At 36.8% G+C, this 19,075-nt stretch overlaps 2 protein-coding genes across 4 annotated transcripts in view; one reads left to right on the top strand and one right to left on the bottom strand.

The window, feature by feature from the left end:
- The window catches only part of LOC101853596, a 16,324-nt gene extending 4,230 nt beyond the window's left edge, over positions 1 to 12,094 (top strand). For 2 of the 3 annotated variants that reach the window (XM_005089809.3, XM_005089808.3), the window contains exons 2-11: positions 1,674 to 1,882; positions 2,307 to 2,435; positions 3,166 to 3,306; positions 3,715 to 3,828; positions 4,416 to 4,537; positions 5,045 to 5,090; positions 5,606 to 5,641; positions 6,606 to 6,762; positions 7,531 to 7,704; positions 9,239 to 12,094. In XM_005089809.3, coding sequence (XP_005089866.1) covers positions 1,694 to 1,882; positions 2,307 to 2,435; positions 3,166 to 3,306; positions 3,715 to 3,828; positions 4,416 to 4,537; positions 5,045 to 5,090; positions 5,606 to 5,641; positions 6,606 to 6,762; positions 7,531 to 7,704; positions 9,239 to 10,590 — 2,460 coding nt within the window. In that variant the 5' untranslated portion in view covers positions 1,674 to 1,693 and the 3' untranslated portion in view covers positions 10,591 to 12,094. The remainder of the gene's footprint in view (positions 1 to 1,673; positions 1,883 to 2,306; positions 2,436 to 3,165; positions 3,307 to 3,714; positions 3,829 to 4,415; positions 4,538 to 5,044; positions 5,091 to 5,605; positions 5,642 to 6,605; positions 6,763 to 7,530; positions 7,705 to 9,238) is intronic. The other variant, XM_005089810.3, reaches the window with a different exon arrangement.
- Positions 12,095 to 15,123: 3,029 nt separating this feature from the next.
- Positions 15,124 to 19,075, bottom strand: part of LOC101852137 (transforming acidic coiled-coil-containing protein 1) — a gene marked incomplete in the record, with an annotated part of 56,667 nt that continues 52,715 nt past the window's right edge. The window contains 1 exon segment of the mRNA XM_013082780.2: positions 15,124 to 18,827. Within this exon segment, the coding sequence (XP_012938234.1) occupies positions 18,765 to 18,827 (63 nt within the window).

Below are 19,075 nucleotides of genomic sequence, written 5' to 3'. Positions count from 1 at the left end.
TCTCTGTCTGTCTTTCTCCTCCTTCCTTACTCGGCTCATATCAAGCTATGTACTTCATGTTTAAATTTGATGCAAAAAGTGCTTCTTCCTAGTCCTCGTAGAATGAAAGATGGGGCAGAACTCTGGCAAATAACCAAAAAATCTCAAGAACGAACATCGTTGGGAGAAACAGAGGTCAAGTTTATTTTCCGAGCATTCGGAGAAATAGTCACTTCGTTTTTTTTACTCATGCACTAGTCTCATGTACATGTTTTATAATTTATATATATACTTTTTTTGCTAATAGTATTTTGCATGCTGAACATATATTAAATGGCCTTCATTTTTGCCGCAAATCAATTGTTATTGAGTTATTGATGTTTGAAATCAGAACTACATTACAGTAGTCAGGCCTGACGACTTCGTTGAATCCTAGTTTCATTATATTGGTCATTGATATGATTGTGAGTACAGTTGTCATAAAATCTAAAAATGGGGATCCATTCAGGAATGGCATGGATCATGGAAAGTGAAAAAAACTAAGAAATTCCTCCACCACTCTACCCCTCATTATCAACCTTAGTCCCTAGGCCTAGATCTAGAGTTCAGTAATACTGTCAGTATGATATATATATAGAAACCTATTTAAGAATACTTGAAGAAAGTAGATCTATGTTATATAAATTTATTCTTAGTGGTTTAAAACATAAGATTCTGATGTGTAACTATTTTAATTTAATCTCGGTAAAAGTAAAGTTACCGCTATAGGATATATCCTGTGGAATTTGTCGCTCAGCCTTTGTCACTAATAGGGGGTTCCCACTAGTGCGATCAGGTCGGGTCGGGTCAATTTGGTAGTTCTGGCTAGCCAAATTGAGGGCATATAGTGGCCATCGTCGCACAAACTGATGGACTAGATCAGTGACCTTCAAAAACGAACGCATTTATTTTCAGGCCTGCGAATTGCGTGATCAGGTTGTTTGCAGCCAATCACAATAAGGCTGAGTTACGTGACCATGTTGACACTCAAAATCCAGTGGTGCCCTCTTCGAAAAAGTGCGGACTTTCCGAACAGTTGCCCTGCTTGTGTGAAAAACAATAAAAATGAAACTAACAAACTGTGCTGTTCCTATTCTTCTTTTAGAGAAACAAAAGAGAGCTCCAAAACAAAGGCTTGTAGCACCATCTGAACGGATGCGCGGACTTCCGCGGACACTTTTTTGACTGAGTGAACTGTCATGTTATGAACGATCTTTGATAATAGAAAGTTATCGATTTAATATGTAACCATGTTTATAGGATTCCAGGCTGCCGTAGCATTGCAACAGGGAACTGCGGAAAGGAGCCCTGGAAGCCATTGAGGTTAAATGTTTCTCTATTTTAACTTCCAGGTCGTCGGGTACAATCGTGGCAGGTTTGTAGTGTGCACTTAAACCACCAGAAAACGACCCGACCCGACCCGACTTGCTCGCGTAAGTGGGCACCCCCTATAAAGTTTTGTATGGATTTTCGTGTTCAAGTCACATTAAATTTTAATATTGAATCAGTTAACACCATCTTTGACGGTCTCGATTTTTTTTTTAGTCGAAACTTGAAACTTGAGGTAGCAGTTGCTTTAAACACATGACCAGCACCCTATCCCTTGTATACTTGAAACATTTTTCTGATGGTTTGCTTTTCTTTTTCTTTATCAGAGAGCCCAAGAAGGTTCACAATGTCTCGAAAGCCTTATGGAACATACCAGTACACACCGACTGCTGGTGTCAGAGCAGATTTCAAGAGACTCATGAACAGCTTCCTTTCTCAGAACACTGTGCGTTATGAGGTGTTCAGTGAAATCTGGAGAGAGAAAAATATGTCATACATTTGTGCTTGCAGGTCTTCTGATCGTGAAGCGAGAGAGGTCTGTGTACACATCCAAGTCATTGACTATGTTTATAGAGATTTTCATGTGTTATTGATTCAAGTCTTAGCATTTGTCAATCTAGAAAAGCAAAATTCTGGAAAATTATCACGCAAATTGTCCTACCTTTAAGGCATTTTTTAATGATAAAAGTAAATGGTTCTTTTTTGTGTTTGTCTGTTTTCCGTGACTGGGATAAATAACTGAAGTATATATGTTTTATGGTAATGAAGTCATACTTTTATTGTTGCTGAATACATGACAATTTAGAGAACTCTGCATTTGTGGGCTTTATTTCATCTAGGTCAGGTATACCTGATTCAGATTTCTGTGCAGATAGATGTGTGTACCATTAATGATCTTTGCATTTATAGTAAATCTTTGTTACACTTTGTATGACATTTATTTTCTTTTTCTTTTTCAGTTCATGGAGCGAATCTTTGTGATTGCTCTGGAGTATTTCTTGCCTCCTTTCCAGTTCCAAGTACGGGTGGGAGGACTCTATTTACTGTATGCTTTATTTCAAATCCAGCCTGTGGTCCCAAAAGTCAAAGTAAGTAACTTTTATAACATTCACCATTCTAGTGACATTGCTTACTTAAACACCTTTCCCATGCATCAATATTTACCTTTCTCTGCCTTGTAAAAGATTCTGCAAAAGGCTTTAGTTTTGTTTTTTCATATCGCTGTGGTTCTTTAGTGGGCCTTGCATTTTCTTATAAATGTCTGACTGTCGAAAGTAGAGGCTCTTAATTTTACATGCAGGTGGGAAATGCATCTCCACTATTCAAGAATTACTGGAATGTGCCATGAGTAAGTTATGATATGCAGATGTGTAAGCTGGACAGTTATTAATGCTTTTGGTTCCTTTGAGGAATTTTTCAAATGTGTGTGGGTTAAAAAAAAATTGAACCACTATTATTTCAATATAGCAAGGTTACTGTTTGTTAACTGTTATGTCATTTTATTATGCCTCCCTGTTATAGTAACAGTCTGTTTTAGTGTCATAGCTTCTTATTGTCTTTAAATGGCCATGGGCCAGTGTAGCACGTACAGTTTGAAGCATTTTGCCTTTATTTTTCCATATTATGTGTGAAATGCAATATATATATCCTTTTAGCATTGTGTTTATTTACTAGACCTATTGTGCGGGGTACAACGTTGTACTGTAGTTTCTTGAACTTCACATAATACTAATGAACTGAAAACTACTCGTCTTTCTGAAAATGCTGGTAAGCTTTTTAACTGACTCCTTGTTTTAAATTGTTTATAATGATTTAAAGATCAGGTTAACAAGAAGTCAATGGGAGGACTCCTTGTTTCTGAAGCAGCAAGCAGCACTGCAGAGTCACCTGGATGTGGTGTATATCTTCAATCGCCTTCTTTGTGAACATGCCTTCCTGTTTTGCTTAACTGCAGCAGAGGTAAGAGAACATTTTCTGTTTTACGTCATTTTATGTTTCCCGTTTAAAAATGGTAAAGTAGAAATGGCAAGTTTAATTTTCTTTTATTTAATTGATTGGGTTTTTTTTTAATGTTGCTTTTAAAAAAAAATCTGAAATGTTGTTTGACTCTTCTTGTACTGTACAGGCTTTTTTTATTACCTGTATGAACTGTCCTGGGCAACAACGTTATTGCACACTGGATAGGTCCATAAATGCTCAGTTTCCCCCAGCACCAAAGCCTGCAAGGTATCCATACTGATGGCTCTTTTTTATGGCTGGGATAGTCAGTCTTTGAAGAAGTTCTGGTGTTCAAATTTAGCCAGACTGAAAGTTTCTCAGGCGAAATCTGCAATTTGGTTCTGTATTTCTTTTTCTTTTTTTCACTAGATGAGTATGCCACGTGGGGCAGTTGATGTCCGTGACGATGAGGAGAGTCTGGCTGATGAGCTGAGGGAAGAGAGAAGTAGTATAAACAGTCTGTTCAACTATGAGTCCATGGAGGTGACTATATCTTCAATTTTTTCCTGCATAAAAAAGAGTTCCTAAATCTTTATTTATACCCCTCCTTTTTCATTGCACAAAAGACTTTTCTTATGATCTAGAGAGGAGGAAAGGAATTCCAGGGGTAGAAAAAGTCTAGTTAAATGAAAATGTATGAAAATTGAGGTCAAGTTGAAAAGAAATTCACAGTGTGATTTGAAAAAAATCATTTTGTGGAAATACTTTTCTAACTACTAACTGCTCTTTATGAGTAAATTACATTTGGCCTTAAAAAAGTCTCAAGTAGATTTATAAAGGTTTAAGTAATAGTGTCTTGTGTGGATACTTTTTTGTACTTTCTATCTTCAAGTATGCATGCTTGGTTAGCATTGGACACTAATGTTACGTAGCAAATCGTCATATGCTCATTGGGTTTTGCTGACTCCATTTTCGGGGCCTGGGAAAGTATGAACATAAAGAGACAAAATTGTTGTGATCTTAAAATTTCTGCATGTTTTCAAAAATTTTGTGAATATGAAAATGTTTTGCAGGTACTTCATAATACTTAACCGTTCTTCCATTGATCTCTTCTCATTCTTTCTTTTCAGCAACTGTCTTACTTGCAAGACCAGTACAGGCAAATGAAAATTGGACTATCTGGTCCAGAGGCAACCAAACCAAACAAATCGTTGAATGTTGTTAATGATGGCCTTGTGGAAGACCTGATCCTGTAAGATTTCAGAAAAAATATTATTTGGGTGTTTTTTCTCTCCATCATTGATATAAATTAGTTACCCCCACCCCCACCCCTTCCTTTATGAGTATAGGACCTGTCTTGTTGACTTAATGAAGTAATCGGTTTCAATATATTTTTTTCACTTATGATAGTTCTCTGATGTGTTCTTTTTGTGGTTGGATAAAAGCTAAATTTTGAAATATACACTGGGTAAAACGAGTGGCAGTCAGTGAAATCCAGTTGCCTTGGTAATCACTTACAAATGGCTGTGTGTTTCAGATTTACATGGACTATATAGAGTCCTGATAGAATGTCAGTATTTTTAAAAAGGGTTTTGTTGTCATTTTTCAAACTTAATGCAGCTTTAACATGGAGAGTTGATCAAGATGTTTTGTTATTTGCTTGCAGATGCTAGCATTTTGTAGTACTCTCTCATCCCTGATTGAATTGTGCTTAATTTGATATCATTGACTCTTTTTGTGTTTTTGACCTTTGGAACAGGATGTTGCAGTCATTTCGCACCAAAGTTTCTGGTATCAGCAAATATGTAAGTTAATTGTATTTTTTGTTCTGCCAAACTTTTTTTTTTCTTTTAATCTTGGTGCCACTATCATTTTTCTAAATACAGGTTCCTTTGTTGTGTTGTTATAATTATTATATTTGGAAATTTAAAGTGTATACTTATCTTAGTCTTCACTTTTGGGAGGAAAAGGTTTCATTTGGATTTAAAGGAAGAGTACAGTCGAACCTGCCCTGACGGCCACCTTTATAAGACGGCCACTTTCTGTTTCCCCCTTGCATTTTTTCAATAAAATTTAACTGTAAAACGGGCACCTGTCCAACACGGCCGCGGCCACCATATTTTAATACACATCCCCTGTCGACTGTAGATTGAGACTTTCTGTGGATGAATAAGGAACATTAAAATTATAGTGTGGTGGATAAGTTCAGTATTGGAAACTGGGTTCATTGTATTGTCCATGCCCAAAGTAGAAAAAAACCGAATCATTACTTTATAGCTGCTTGCTCATTCCTGTATTTACTCCCCCCCCATTTCTACAGGGTAAACGGAATGACACACATCCAGTGGAGGAAGTGGTGAGAATTTTCAATTGTGTAATTTTAATCTTTGTATTTAAGTGTATTTCTTGTCTGGAATTGAGCAGATGATGCTCTTGTTGTCTGTTTGTGCTGTGCATTAAAACAAGATTATTGAAATACCTTGATTCCTCCATCAGTCACCTCTATTTACAGTGATGCCCTAGCTTTTGAAATATTGTGTGACTTTGAAAAAGTGTGGGTTAATTCCATCTAATCTCAGAGCAAAAGTTTTCATTTTGTACGTATATATATTCGCAATAATTATTGATCTTATTTGTGAAATTTCTTCTTTCAGGAATGCATGTGTATAATGTAGTTTAGTCAAAAAGACAATTCTAGTGATTTCATTTTTTTTTCTTTTCTAGAATAATTTTCTTTGTTACTTGTTTTTTTTTGTGTGTGTGTGTGGGGGGGGGGGGGGGGGGGGGGTGCACCACTTTAGTCATAGGAATAAGCCTCAAGATTCCAAGCTCAGCACTTAGGAGTAAAGTCTAAATAAGGATCATAAGCACAAACCAGTTTTCAAAGATATCTTTAAATACCAAAAACAGCAAATTTTCCTTAATATATCTCTTGAGCTTTGTATTTTGCATATTATATATAAATAGGACAGAGGGGGAGAGAGAGACAGATAGATAAAGAGAGAGGGAGAAAGATAGATAAATAAACAGGTGTGTGTGTGTGTGTGTGTATGTGTGTGTGTGTGTGTGTGTGTGTATACTTTCTTAAGCGGAGGCTTTATTGCAACTTTTTTGTGACATATATCAACAGAAAGTGACGTATTCACACATTGCAATACATTGCGAACTGTCCTGATGTACAAGTGACAATTTTATCCTTTAGTTGTAATATTTTCAGATTTTTTGTTTGAGTTCCTCTATCTGGACAAGTATATTTGTTGCTTGTATTTACTCCCACATCCCTAGCGTATATCTGACAGTTGCTTGTGCATCATTTCCAGCAGGAGGTGGTGGAGTCTACTGGCAACAGACGCTCTGCCATCAAGGCCCAGGCGTACTCACAGGTGTCCACTCAGAGGTCAAGGAAGACGCATGTTGTTGTAGTTGAAGAAGAGGCTGGCTCCTCCTCCGTACAGAAGTCTCCTCAGAAACACGGTGGTAAGCTGCTTTGTACACGCAATATTTGATTTTTGATAAGAAATGTGCTTTCTGGGATGTAAGGTAATGTTTTTGTTTTCGAGAAGTCAATGTAGGCAAGATAGATATCAAAAGAAAAAAGAGAAGGTTACAACTTTCTACAAATAAGTCAACTAGACCCATAAAGGAAGAGACAGAAAGAAGCAGCCTAGAGTTGTTCAACATCATCAGAAGGAGGCATGATGGAAATGTTTGAAGAGTGGTTTGGACAGCCAATGCTTAAAATGATGGAATGGATGAGCAGGTATCTTTTCTGTGGGTGCGCACTGATTTTTGCTGTTGTCAGTATTATTGTGATGAAATTATGGAGTCAATGAAAATGGCATTAACTTATTTAGTCATCTGCATTAAGTGTTGGAAAGTTAAATGTGGAAAAAGATATTTTAGTTTGATAGAAAAGTTCCTGTCTCATGTTTATAACAACTATAAATTATTTTTCTCATGTTCACTTACAAAGATGAATAAAGGAAAGTGTTTTTCTGAATGACTGTTGTAGTTTCACATCTGGCTCTTCTTTTAGCTGTTCTTCTTGACTTTTATCTGTTCTTTCTGTTTGCCAGTCTCTCCCTCTGCTCTGGTTTTACAGACGTAGCTGCAAAGAGATAACACAACAAAGTGCCTTTCACTTATGCTCTCTTATGCTCCATTGAATTAATGGACGGGTTCGAACACCTTGCCCTATTACCTGTTAATTCTATCCAGCACTGACATGGTTTTGTCTCTGTCTAGGTGTAGAGAACATGGACAAAGATCCCCTAGAGGACAGCAGTCGAGAGAAACAATCAGGCAACGCCAAACTAAATATGCCGGTTTTCTTTGGAGATTTGAGCAGTGACGAAGACGAAGATGATGAAGACTACCTACCTCCCATCAAAATGTCTCGACCCTCTGAAAACAAAAGTGGTAAATGTCGCAGAACATCTCTCCAGTTATTACGTTTTCTCTTCTTCTCTGGTGTAATGTAGCCATTCTTCTTTTCAGTGCTGCTGTCATCTTTGTCTGTTTCTTGGGAAATAAGGAAATCTGACTATTTCACTGTGATTTACTATGGCCTGCTCTTCAGTGTACTGCTCTGTGTCTTCATTGTACTCAAAGAGAACTTCCTTGCCCAGCCATTTCTGTTTCCTTCTTCTTCTTGATTCACATGTTCTGATTGTTAGCTTGTGAAGTAAAGTGCATAGCTGCAAACTTTTCAAACAAAAAACCCCCCTAAACTTTTTCCATGTAGTGGAAATAGATTGTGCACTTGGTTTAGTAAATACACCTACCCCCCTCCCTTCCCCAACCCTTCATACACACTTTTCTGCATTTAATAAAATCAAGCTATTCAAATAGACCTCCTGCTAAAGATCTCTCCAATATGGGCTTCATTCTCATTATTATTTGCAAATCCAGTCTTGAAAGTTCAGAATTTTTTTTTAGCATCAGCAAGTCTGTGAAGAGCAATACTAGAAAACAAAACATATTTTTCAATATGAAACAATTCTAGGCTCAAACCCTCAAAAACGCATAAAATGTTCTTTTATGTACATGTTGGTAGCTATGTAAATGTGTTCAGGTTCATCGTCCTTTTTGCTTGCGTCCCATGAGTTTTCTTTTAAACTGATTATGTTTAGTTAGAGCATGTTTATAAATGGAGGTAAAGGATTTTTTTCCTTGAAAAGTAGTAGGTAGAGCAATTGTTTTTGTTAACTTTTTAAGTGAGATTGTGAGTGCAACGTCCTTTTTTTTTTTTTTTTTACATACCTCCATAATATATTTATACATTTCTCATGTTTGCTAATGTTCATATTCATTTTATGTTTTTTTTAATGTCTTAGAGCCATTATTATTCATGAATATCTACCACAAATATTCTCACGAAATTGATTCTGGCAATCTGTATAATTTTTGTCTTGAATAATTCGTGGAAGGACGTAACACGAAGCCCAAATGCTGTAAACGCGGGGGCCCTTTTTTTTATACTAAATTTTAAAATGACGAAAATGTCACTAAATTGGTCATTAAGTCAAAACTAGCGAACCTATTTTGATAGTACTTCATCTAATGAATGAACTTCCGGTAAAAGAAACATGTTTTCGGCTATTGCCTGAAAGAAATTTGATGTCCGAATTGTTGTAAAGGAATGTGCCCGAGTTGCTGTCAGTGGCTCACTGGCACAGCAGTTCCAACCGCTGGGAGCGGCTTGCCGGAGATAAAGAGTTAAAGACCACCTGAAAAGTTTGTTAGGCTGTGAAGTTGTGGCTACCTTCTGATTCTTGTGTTCACAATGGGCAAGAATTTGTACACTTTCTGTTTCTTTTTCCTACTTGTACAGGATACTCAGGTTGTTCTAGGTCGGTACGTCACAGCTTTCACTACTTTGGTATTATGAAAGATGCCAATATTTATTGAAAATGTGATGTATAAGTGTTAATAGTTTTTTCTCTATCCCCAGCCTCCACAGGTTCTATGCACAAAATGAAAAGCAAACAAGCCATCAGAAATCGCATTGAAGTAAAGATGAAGTGGCCTGAAAATGAACCATCAAACCCAAAGAATGTGCAAAAAGACAATGATGTGAATCCTGACACCTGTTCTTCTCCAAAAAGGAAACAGGGGAGGCCAAGGAAAGGTCCAAGCTTTTCACCTGAAAACTTTGCTAAATTTCAAAGACTGTATTCGGAAAAACTCAAGTCACAATCATCCAATAGTGTCTCCCAAAGAGACAGTAATTGTGATTCATCGGAAGTGCTTAAAGTAAGGATATCCGAGTTTGGAGACAGGGGGTTGAATAATAGTTCTGAAAAAAAGTTAATTGGACAGAATCCACCCAGGAAAATTTATGTGAAAGAAGGCCAGCTATTTAAATCAATTTCTTTTGGGCCTAATCAAACACTTGGTGTTAGTAGTAAAAATTCTCAAAATTCTCCTGAACAAATAGATCCCTCTGATGATGATGAAAATGAGGAGGTTTCGTCGGCTAATGGGGTTTCTGAGAGAGGCTTGAACTTTGCACAGGCTGTCAGCAATCTTACCAAGAAAGTGAGGAAGACACCAGGTCATAAACTTTGTAAACCTCCACAGCCATCTTTTGAGCGTAGTGCAATGTCTACTGAGGAACTTTTAGATTGTGATCTCCCACAGACCACTCACATAGTTGTGAAAGGTTACAGTGGCAAGGGGAAGCTGGATGTGTCTGCTATTGCACGAGCTGTCAAGTCCAAGGGTCTTGCACAGACTCGGCCAAATTCTCGTGTGCAGAAAGTTGAAGTGAAGATTCTCCAACAAAAAGATACAAGCAATAGTTTGACATCTTCTGCCCAGCCTCGTTCAGAAAAAGCTGTCAAGAGAAAAGGAACAAACAAAAAAACGCAAGGTGGATTTGACTTACTCTTTTCAGACTTTGGGTTTGTTGATCCTGATGATGAATCTTTAAAAGATGGCGAAGCAGAAGAAATGTCCCTTTCTGAAGGGAATAGTGGGTCTAATGCCTTTAACACACCATCAAACGATAAGAAGGCACCTTCTAGTATTTATGTGAAGCCTGTCCAAGGTCGAAGACGAAAGTGGGCCTCTCATTTTCAGCTATGTCGGCCAACTACAGAACAACCTGATGCACCTGACACACAGGACACATCCAGGAAAACAGAGGCAGTGGAAGCTGTGAAACGCCTGGTCAATCTTCCTGGGAAACCTCAAGTGTTGGCTTCCACTACAATGGGTAAAGATGGTGCAGAAGGTTCACAACAATTTAAACCATACATCAAAAAGTCACTTTCGGATGGTTTGCAGGTTAGGTATCTGTAGATGAGTTCATTGAGTCCTTTTTTTTTGGTGGGGGGGGGAGGGTTCTGTGCAGAAGTTGTTTGGCTTTTTGACAGACTGAAATTGAGCTATTTCAACTATTGTACTGACACAAGAAATTACCATGAATCTTAATGAAGAGATCACTGTTGATAGGTACAAAAGGAGGTGGTTTTACGCAATTTTACTGGAGATTCTCTTTTTATATTAGTTTTGTGCATGCCTAAAAGTGATGAGATCAATGAGAATCATATGTGCATGTTAGATTGTGTCATTGTCTGGAGTTGGTTAGACTTTAGAGTTTGAATTGAATACATACTTTTCTGAGCCTCTGTTGTTATGAGTGTTTAGTTCTCTACCATCAATCTTTCCTCCAAAATAGCATAGGTAGTGTTAAAAGAGAAGTTATTTAAAGAAGTTGAGACTCATATACAGTCATTAACTTCACTCAGACCGGAGTGAGGGTTTTGTTAAAACAGAAGAAATTGCTTGTATAGTAATCCTTCCATGTCATGTAATAACCCCTTTTTTTTATATTGTAGTGTAAGGCTATGTTTCCTTCAACTACCATCTCGTGCCTGGTCTTTTGAGAATTAGAGACAAGTATGGGTCTGAGATTGGGTCAGAAATTAACTGTAGCTCTCACTAAAAAGTTCACTGTCTCTTAGCTCTAATGGTACAGTGGGGTCCACTTAAACTGAAATCTGCGGGACCACCAGAATTTTTTCTGCTTAGCTGAGGTTTGAGTTTAGAGAGTTTGCTCAAATAGGAGAAAAGAATCTGGGGGATTTTATTTTCTTTTGTTTACCTAATGTTTTCGGATTAATCATTTTTTATTTGAGCGGACTCCACTGTATTTTCGTTCCCAGCCCCTATGCAAGAAGTTGATGGAGGAGATTTGTCCGAGTTTGATTGCAGTGTACTTACTATCATGTTTATATTTTAGGTTAATACAGACTTTAAATTTACGACACACTGAGCATTCACATTTGTTCAAATTTGTCGTGGTGTGAGTTGAGGTTGAAGGATGAATGAGAAACACAAAGTTAAATAGTGTTTTGCCAAGTTCTCAATATGCCATTTGAGGGAAAAGCATTCTCACAATATTTATTAGTCCATGTACAGTCTTTGTCATGTAATTTATGAGTGACCAGAATGCATAGAGTGAGAGTTCTGTGAGCAAGACTCTCTTGTTGTTTACAAAGTTCATAAAGAATAAAGTGAAAAATTGTTTGTCTTTTAGTTTTGTTCCACAGCATGATAAAGAAAAAATGTGTATTCTAGTAGAGAATACCTTGGAGATGAATCCATTTTTCTATATATAGGACCTTTCTATTTGTATGTTTGAGTTTGAATAGTTTAAATCTAAGTTTTGGAGAGGCTTTCTCCAATTTTGAAAATGTTTCCTAGTTTTGGGGTACAAGGAACTAAGTTAAAGGAGGTTTGCTTGCCTGATGGAAATTATTCTTGCAACTGTAAATGTGAGGCATAGTGGTGAAATTAGGCGCTCGTCAAAATAATGAAATCAAAGAAACTGGTATTTTTTTGGCTGCTGGGCACATTTAAAAAAAAATTTTTTTTGCTCAACACCTTTTATGTCCATTAAAAAACACATTCCTGTGTCAATTTGACTAAAAAATCATTGATCAAAGGCATAAAAATGTACAAGGACTCTCAAGTTTTGGAAGTCATCAAATTTTTGGTAGCCATTTTTTGGGGCTAATTTTACCTCTGACATCAGGCGTGAACCCCCACCTTTTTCAATCGGTAAATATCATAACTTCTACTCAAGATAAATGGGTATATTTTTTTTTCATCGAAAGCAAGATAAATGAGCATGCTTTAAGATTATACCGGTACCAATAATTCCAAATGCCCAAAAATTGATGAGCATCTGATTCCAGCACGGCATGACACAAATATATTTGAATTGTGGCCCAAGATGCTGGATATCTTTTTAGGGCCGTTTTCTTTTTGCAGATTTATGTTCTTGGAGTGAGTGTTTACATGTGTTGATCTCATGTTTTGTACAATTCCTGGCCAGTGTGAGGTGAACTGGCTCACAGGAATATGGTAGTAATAAACTCCCTCTTCTCCAGTGGTAGTGCTCTATTGAATTATCTTCAGGGTGATGAGGTCATACTCACCACATTAATATAATGAGTTTCAGTTAAAGTGCGGTCAAAAATTCGTGGCGCAACATTTTGTCAAATATTTCCTTAACTATTGAACATAAACTCTCAAGCTTTTGCACAAAGACTTGTATCAATTTGTCTTAGCAGATCAATGTTTTTGTAAACACCTGTTGGCTATATTCTAGAAAATTCCTTATTATATATATACTAATTAATAATCCTAGTGGGTGGTTCCTACAAATTTTAACAGGTTTACAGCTGGGACAACATGGGTTTTAAAAGCAAGTCTGTCATTTTTTTCTAATTGCGACATTATGCTTATATTGAATGTGTGTTTTGAGAAGTGTTCACTATAAAATTAATTTCCTGTATCAAGTTCTGCCACTAAAATGTCATTGGTAAGCTGTGACACAGGCCAAAGCGGGAAGTGCTGTGAACAGTCTAATTTTCCGTGTGACATAGATATATAGTATTTTATATAAATTTATGAAGGAAAGTCTTTTTATTATATCTAGCCTAAATTGTTGTAGAAAAATACAAAGTTAAAACAAAGTGATACAAACTACTGTGCAAAGTATGGGTGACACTGTATTGACTGATTCACTTGTTAAAAGAGATATTTGATGATAAGCTGGCCCACAAAATTTTCACTGCACTATAGTACGATAGTTATTAGTAAGATCAATCTGTCATGCATGATATGTACTGACCAGTCCAGTCCTGTGCACTTTGTATGGAGAATTATGAACCTAAATGGAAGACGCCGTAAGAGAGCTTGCAAGAACAAAACAAGGAATTTAGGAATTTACAGTTCCTTTTGACCAGAACTTGTTACATTGTTGACATTTGTTATGTTTTGACAACCTGAATAAAATATGTTTTGAAGAATGTGATGCTTTTATATTTTGTTTTTATTTTCATTACAGTATATAGGCCTAGATCTATATAAACTGAGCTTTTATAAGAAGGATTACAAAATCCCAGAAATATATTTGGGTAACTTTGACTTTTGAGATGCAGATGTATGTGCCATGTGTCTAACTACACATTTCCAGTGTTGAATGAGGAAAGAAATATAGCAGTAGCTGTGATTTGGTTCATCACCATTCTGCTGGAGCTGTTATTTTGTACCAATGGAAAATACATTCACAAATGCTGACAGTGAGGATGAACCTTGTGGAATGCCACCAGTAGCTTCTTGTGTGAAACAGATTTCTTTATGCTTACTTTGGGGTTGGGCGTTTCTTTTTCTGTTATTAAACATTGAATATGGTGAAAATGACAGGGTGACTGGAGAGTGTCACTGGTATGTCCTTCCTACTTGTCATCATTGTACCGACTTGTTATAAACCTCAGTTCCACACACACAGCCCAGGTTCAGATCTGGCTCTTAGAGATTTACACTATTTAAAAAAAGAACTATAGAGGTATAAAGGAGTGGAACTGGTTGACATAAGCCGGCAAAACAGGACTAGATCTCAATCTGTTACTGTTTCATCTTGAAAAAGCTGTACAAAATCTGTTTCAACTCGAAAAAGCTGTTCATACAAGTCAAGGGTATACTTTTTGCAATATGGAGGTCAATTCATGGGACATCATGGCAGTGTATTGCAACAATAAGAAAAGAATCCCGACTTGTCACTCCACAACCACAGAAACTCCTGTCTCTGTGTAATTGAGCCTATATGAACACAACTGGACTGTGGGGGCTCTCGTGGTCTAGAGGTTACGATGTTTGCCTCTCATTCAATAGGTTCCGCAAATTTTCTCCTTTCCTACTCTCTAACCATGTTCTGTTTGCTTTCTTCTCCACTCTCTGTCCCCTCTTCTGAGCTCCTGACTCTTTCTGCAACCTTTCTACTGCTACTCCTTGGCTCCTTCTTGCTGCTGTCTTTCAGCCACACCCCAGATCTTATGGTGGGAAAGATCTAACACCTAGCCTTTTCGGATAAGGGCAAAAAAAACTTGGAGGTCACATGTTCAAGTTGTTAAAGATCCCTTGATTGTCCAAAATCGATGAGTGGACTTCGACCGCCACCTGAGCAAAATTCGAAATTCCTACCAAACAGAAAATGTTTAATGTGTCTTGCACGCTCATATGACCCTATGTAGTTGCGAGTGCCGTAAAACACCCCCCAAAAAAATAAAAATACTAGACTGCACAAGACATAACTCATTCTAAGTAACGTGGTGTCAAAAAGGACTCAACAGTACAAATACACTTTCTCTCCTTTGTGTCGAGACTTTAGTGTAGTCATGCAACGTTACCATTCTCCTTCGCTAAAGATTTTCAACTTCTACAAAATTAAAACGACGAGATTGCTGCCATCAGTCAAGAAATAAGACCACGTGAGATGGTACATGTCACATGTAGTATACATAAAGCAACAACCAAGAGCAATTTATTTTAGGTCAGTTTTATTTCATGTGTATTAAATAGGGCTTGCAACAGACTATAATCTCAGTAAATTAATATACATTCAGATAGAAGAGACTGACATTCAACTCCATCATAACAACTTGCCTAAAGATTCCATATATATTAATATTAAATTCATTTTCTATATAGAATTCATTAATAATTAATCCTCTGTGAAAAGGTGTGGTACGATCAGATAGGAAAATGTACTTTAATTTCATCTTTAATTAAATGAAACTGAACACAAACAAACTGGACCGACACTGTTTTAAAACTGTTTATTCTACCAAGTTAAATACCATTTGAAAAATGCCTTCCAATGTTTTAAACAGAAAGCCAAAAGCTTTGATAATAATGAAAGACTTCACAAGATAAAAACAAAGACACCAATTCAGGAGGAGGGAGATAAAAAAAAGCCTAAGAAAAACCAGCATGGGGTAAGACCTCTTGTATCTGCAGTATTGGTACCTGCAAAGAAACTTGTAAGCACGCTAATCAATATGTCAACCTGATGTGCAAGGGGAATAAATGTGGCCTACATTTCCAATACAATTTCTATTACATTACATTGCTGCGGAGTAAAATGTGAAAGAGAACCAAAATCCATTTCTTACACCTGTGTAGGTAATGCCAACATGTAAAATGAGTATATCAAAAGCCAAAGGAACAAAATAAAGGGAAAATGTAGTGCCTTTAGTAATTATAATCTAGGCCAGATACCATGCACATTTTCCTGACAATAAATAAGTCGCTTGTTGCTTGGGTATTGTGGTGTAATAAATAATGACATCCACGTTTAGCTGATGACTGAGTTTAAGATAAGGGGATACACTTGCATGTGAAAAGAGATATTTTCCTGGGATTGGTGCTTCTTCACGCAATCTTCAAATAAACGTACAAAATACATTTTAACCAAGATTATGATGAATCAAAGATGAGGTCATCACTGCAGTTATGGCATGCACAGCATGATAACAAAATCTAACTATTAAAAAGAGTCTCTTCTTACTATCTGAAACTCACCTAGAAACTAATCACTTCTGCCTATGGCATCTCTGAGCATGCTGTCAATACTCTCACTGATACTACTCACTTCCAAGATATTAAGAAAACAACTGGACAAGACACACAGATTATTATCACCAAGAGCTACAATTATACAAACATATTGGGCGTATATATACATGTAAAATATAATCTAAGGAACCACCCAAATACCTGAAATCACACTGGGCTTAGGGTCTTTTGTACAGAAAAGTAAAAAGTAAAAGCAAGGCCCTTAGCTTTTATTACAACAATAATGAAGAGGCAGCAAGACAGTTCAGACACAATGCTGATCACAGTATGGAATGTGAACACACACACGCACACTCCCACTCAAACTCAAACATCTATTCATGATACCTCCATAATTGCCACAATGAATAAAAATAACAACTTCTCAATATACATGGGCAATACTTAATTCATTCATATGAGATATTTGTGATAATTCCACAGTGGCATTGACGTGGTAAAATACCAGTCAATTATAAAGTCATGGTACTACATTACTGCTCAAAGCTCTTTTTGTCTCTACAAGAAAAACACAACTCATGAAGTTTACATCCTTGCAAGCTATAAGTAAACTCTAGAAATGAGATAGAACAGATGAACTAGGTCAGTGTGCTAGCAGGAGATACACATAACAAGCCTTAAAGTTGGAATTATATCCTGGGTATAATATAATCGGCAAACAAAGATTTCAAATCCTAAAAGCGATCAGCAGAAAAGCACAGCTGTCACCCATTGCTGTTATGACACTTCATATAATCTACTTAACCTACACAGGTGTCTTTGGCTACAATTCAGAATCAGATGTTGATTCCTTTCTCTTGTGTAAGATTTCTACATTTTCATCAGTTTAAAAGAGCTTGGAGACATTGTGAGAATGATAATCGTTATCAAAACATGAACAGCAGCAGCTTCAGCAGACCAATATTAATAGTCAATACTAAGCTTGAATAAAAAAAATGCAAAATCTAAACATCAAATTTTCCAGGTAAAGAAAAAAATCAACAAAACAACACCCCCCCACCCCCAAAGATACTGACTTAAAAAAAAAAAACCCCAAATACCAAAAAAGCCACTACTTTATGTTAGATGTTTCCTGTTTTCTCTCCGAGACTGATAAGTAGAAATTCTGAGATACTTACAAGATTATCAAGATTGTGAACTACATCAAAAGCATTCACACAGCGGCATGCACATAGCTATAAAACAAATGTGATCAATGCTACAGAAGTCAAAGCACTTTCAAATCATGGGAAATGAACCCAACCCAATTGATTTTGTAAAAGATAAGAACAAATAATACAAAACTAATAGCATATATATTAAAAAGGCACAAAAGCATGAGATTATTTGAAAGTGATTTCACACTCACCTTTCTAGTGCATGCCTCTCACACAAGACTAGCTATTTTTTTTAAAAGTGCTCATATTTCAAACAGGGATTTTCCCTTTCAGTAAGCTTCACATGATTTAGTTGCAGCAAGTGAAGACAAATACCACTGAGAACCCTCCTCACAATGAAGACGACACGATAATAGTGAAAAACTGAGACAGGTTCAGGTCATTGCATAACTCTTGTGGTCAACTGATTCCTTATCTTCAGAGACGCACAGACAAACGGGACAGTTCAAAGTAGTCTAACTTCTCTTTTATGGCTTGCTTTTCCACCCACTACGCTGACAATGTACCATTTTACGCATGCTTTGTTCTCAATATTCTCATGTACAGCTTAAAGAGGAAAGATAAAAACATGGGAAATTCACCATAATGCAGAACAAAAGACGTCAAAAGTAATGTAGAAATAAGATCATCTTTTCAAGAATGACACATGTTTTCATAAATCTTCACAATAAATCTGTTTGTACCAGGTGCAAATTTGACATATGACAGATGACCAATCCGTAGAATACTTAGGACCTTTGAGGGGACAGAAATGATTATGCCGCAAGACTGACATGCCTCCTTTGTTTGACTAGAGGGCTTCAAGTACATTGTGCCTATTTTTCGAGGACACCCTAAAAAGAAATTCAAATAAACCTGCCAAAGTGAAGGTGGACAAAAGGAAAACAAATACAACCATCCCAAATAACACCATTCAAGTCTCTGTCAAGGAAAATACCAAACAAGGTAAAGACTCGGAACCTCTGACCACCCTTCACTTCCCTAACTTATTATTACTTTGTTCCCTTTCAACATTTGACTTGTCAGGATGGACGCAACTAATTTGAAAAATATCTAACTTTCTCAACTCACAAATCGCTGAAGTTTTCATGAATTATATTCTCCATTCATAGATTCCGAATGTGACAACAAAACTTTCATATTCAGAAATGTGGGCACAAGTGCTTGCTAATGCTCCACAAAATCTCTTTATCATTGCTGACCTTCCTTTTCTCCTTTGAAACCCCTTTGTTCTTGTCTGTAGTTGGCATGCGGAGTCACAAGAAACCATGTCTAGCACCTGAGGTTATAGCGGAGAAATTCAGTGTGACACCATAAGGACTGCTTCAACACTGAAATGGGTTTTGCTGTGATATGATGAAATGAAGGAAGTGTTTAGGACGCCGTGAGCTAGGAGCCCACCTTGGCTATTAATTCATCACAAATGGCTGTCAGCTCTTGATTCTCCTTCTCCTGAAAACAAGACAAGAGTTATAACTTATTAGAGACAACTTCACAATATCCTTTTTAAATCAAAAACACTGTTCAAAGAGTTGAGGTAAAGGTCTTCATTGAAATGTACAAATAGGCACATCTATTCAACTTTACAGGACAAGAGTACCAGTAACACCTCACTAAAATTGTAACATAATACAAATGACATATCTTTACACCATCACTTAATTCTTTTCTTCAGTTCATCAGGATTGTGTACAAATGCA

The sequence above is a fragment of the Aplysia californica genome, unplaced genomic scaffold, assembly GCF_000002075.1.
Source record: "Aplysia californica isolate F4 #8 unplaced genomic scaffold, AplCal3.0 scaffold00009, whole genome shotgun sequence".
Lineage (NCBI taxonomy): Eukaryota > Metazoa > Mollusca > Gastropoda > Aplysiida > Aplysiidae > Aplysia > Aplysia californica.
Note: the sequence above shows the minus strand (reverse complement) of the source record. Positions and strands in the feature narration are given on the sequence as shown.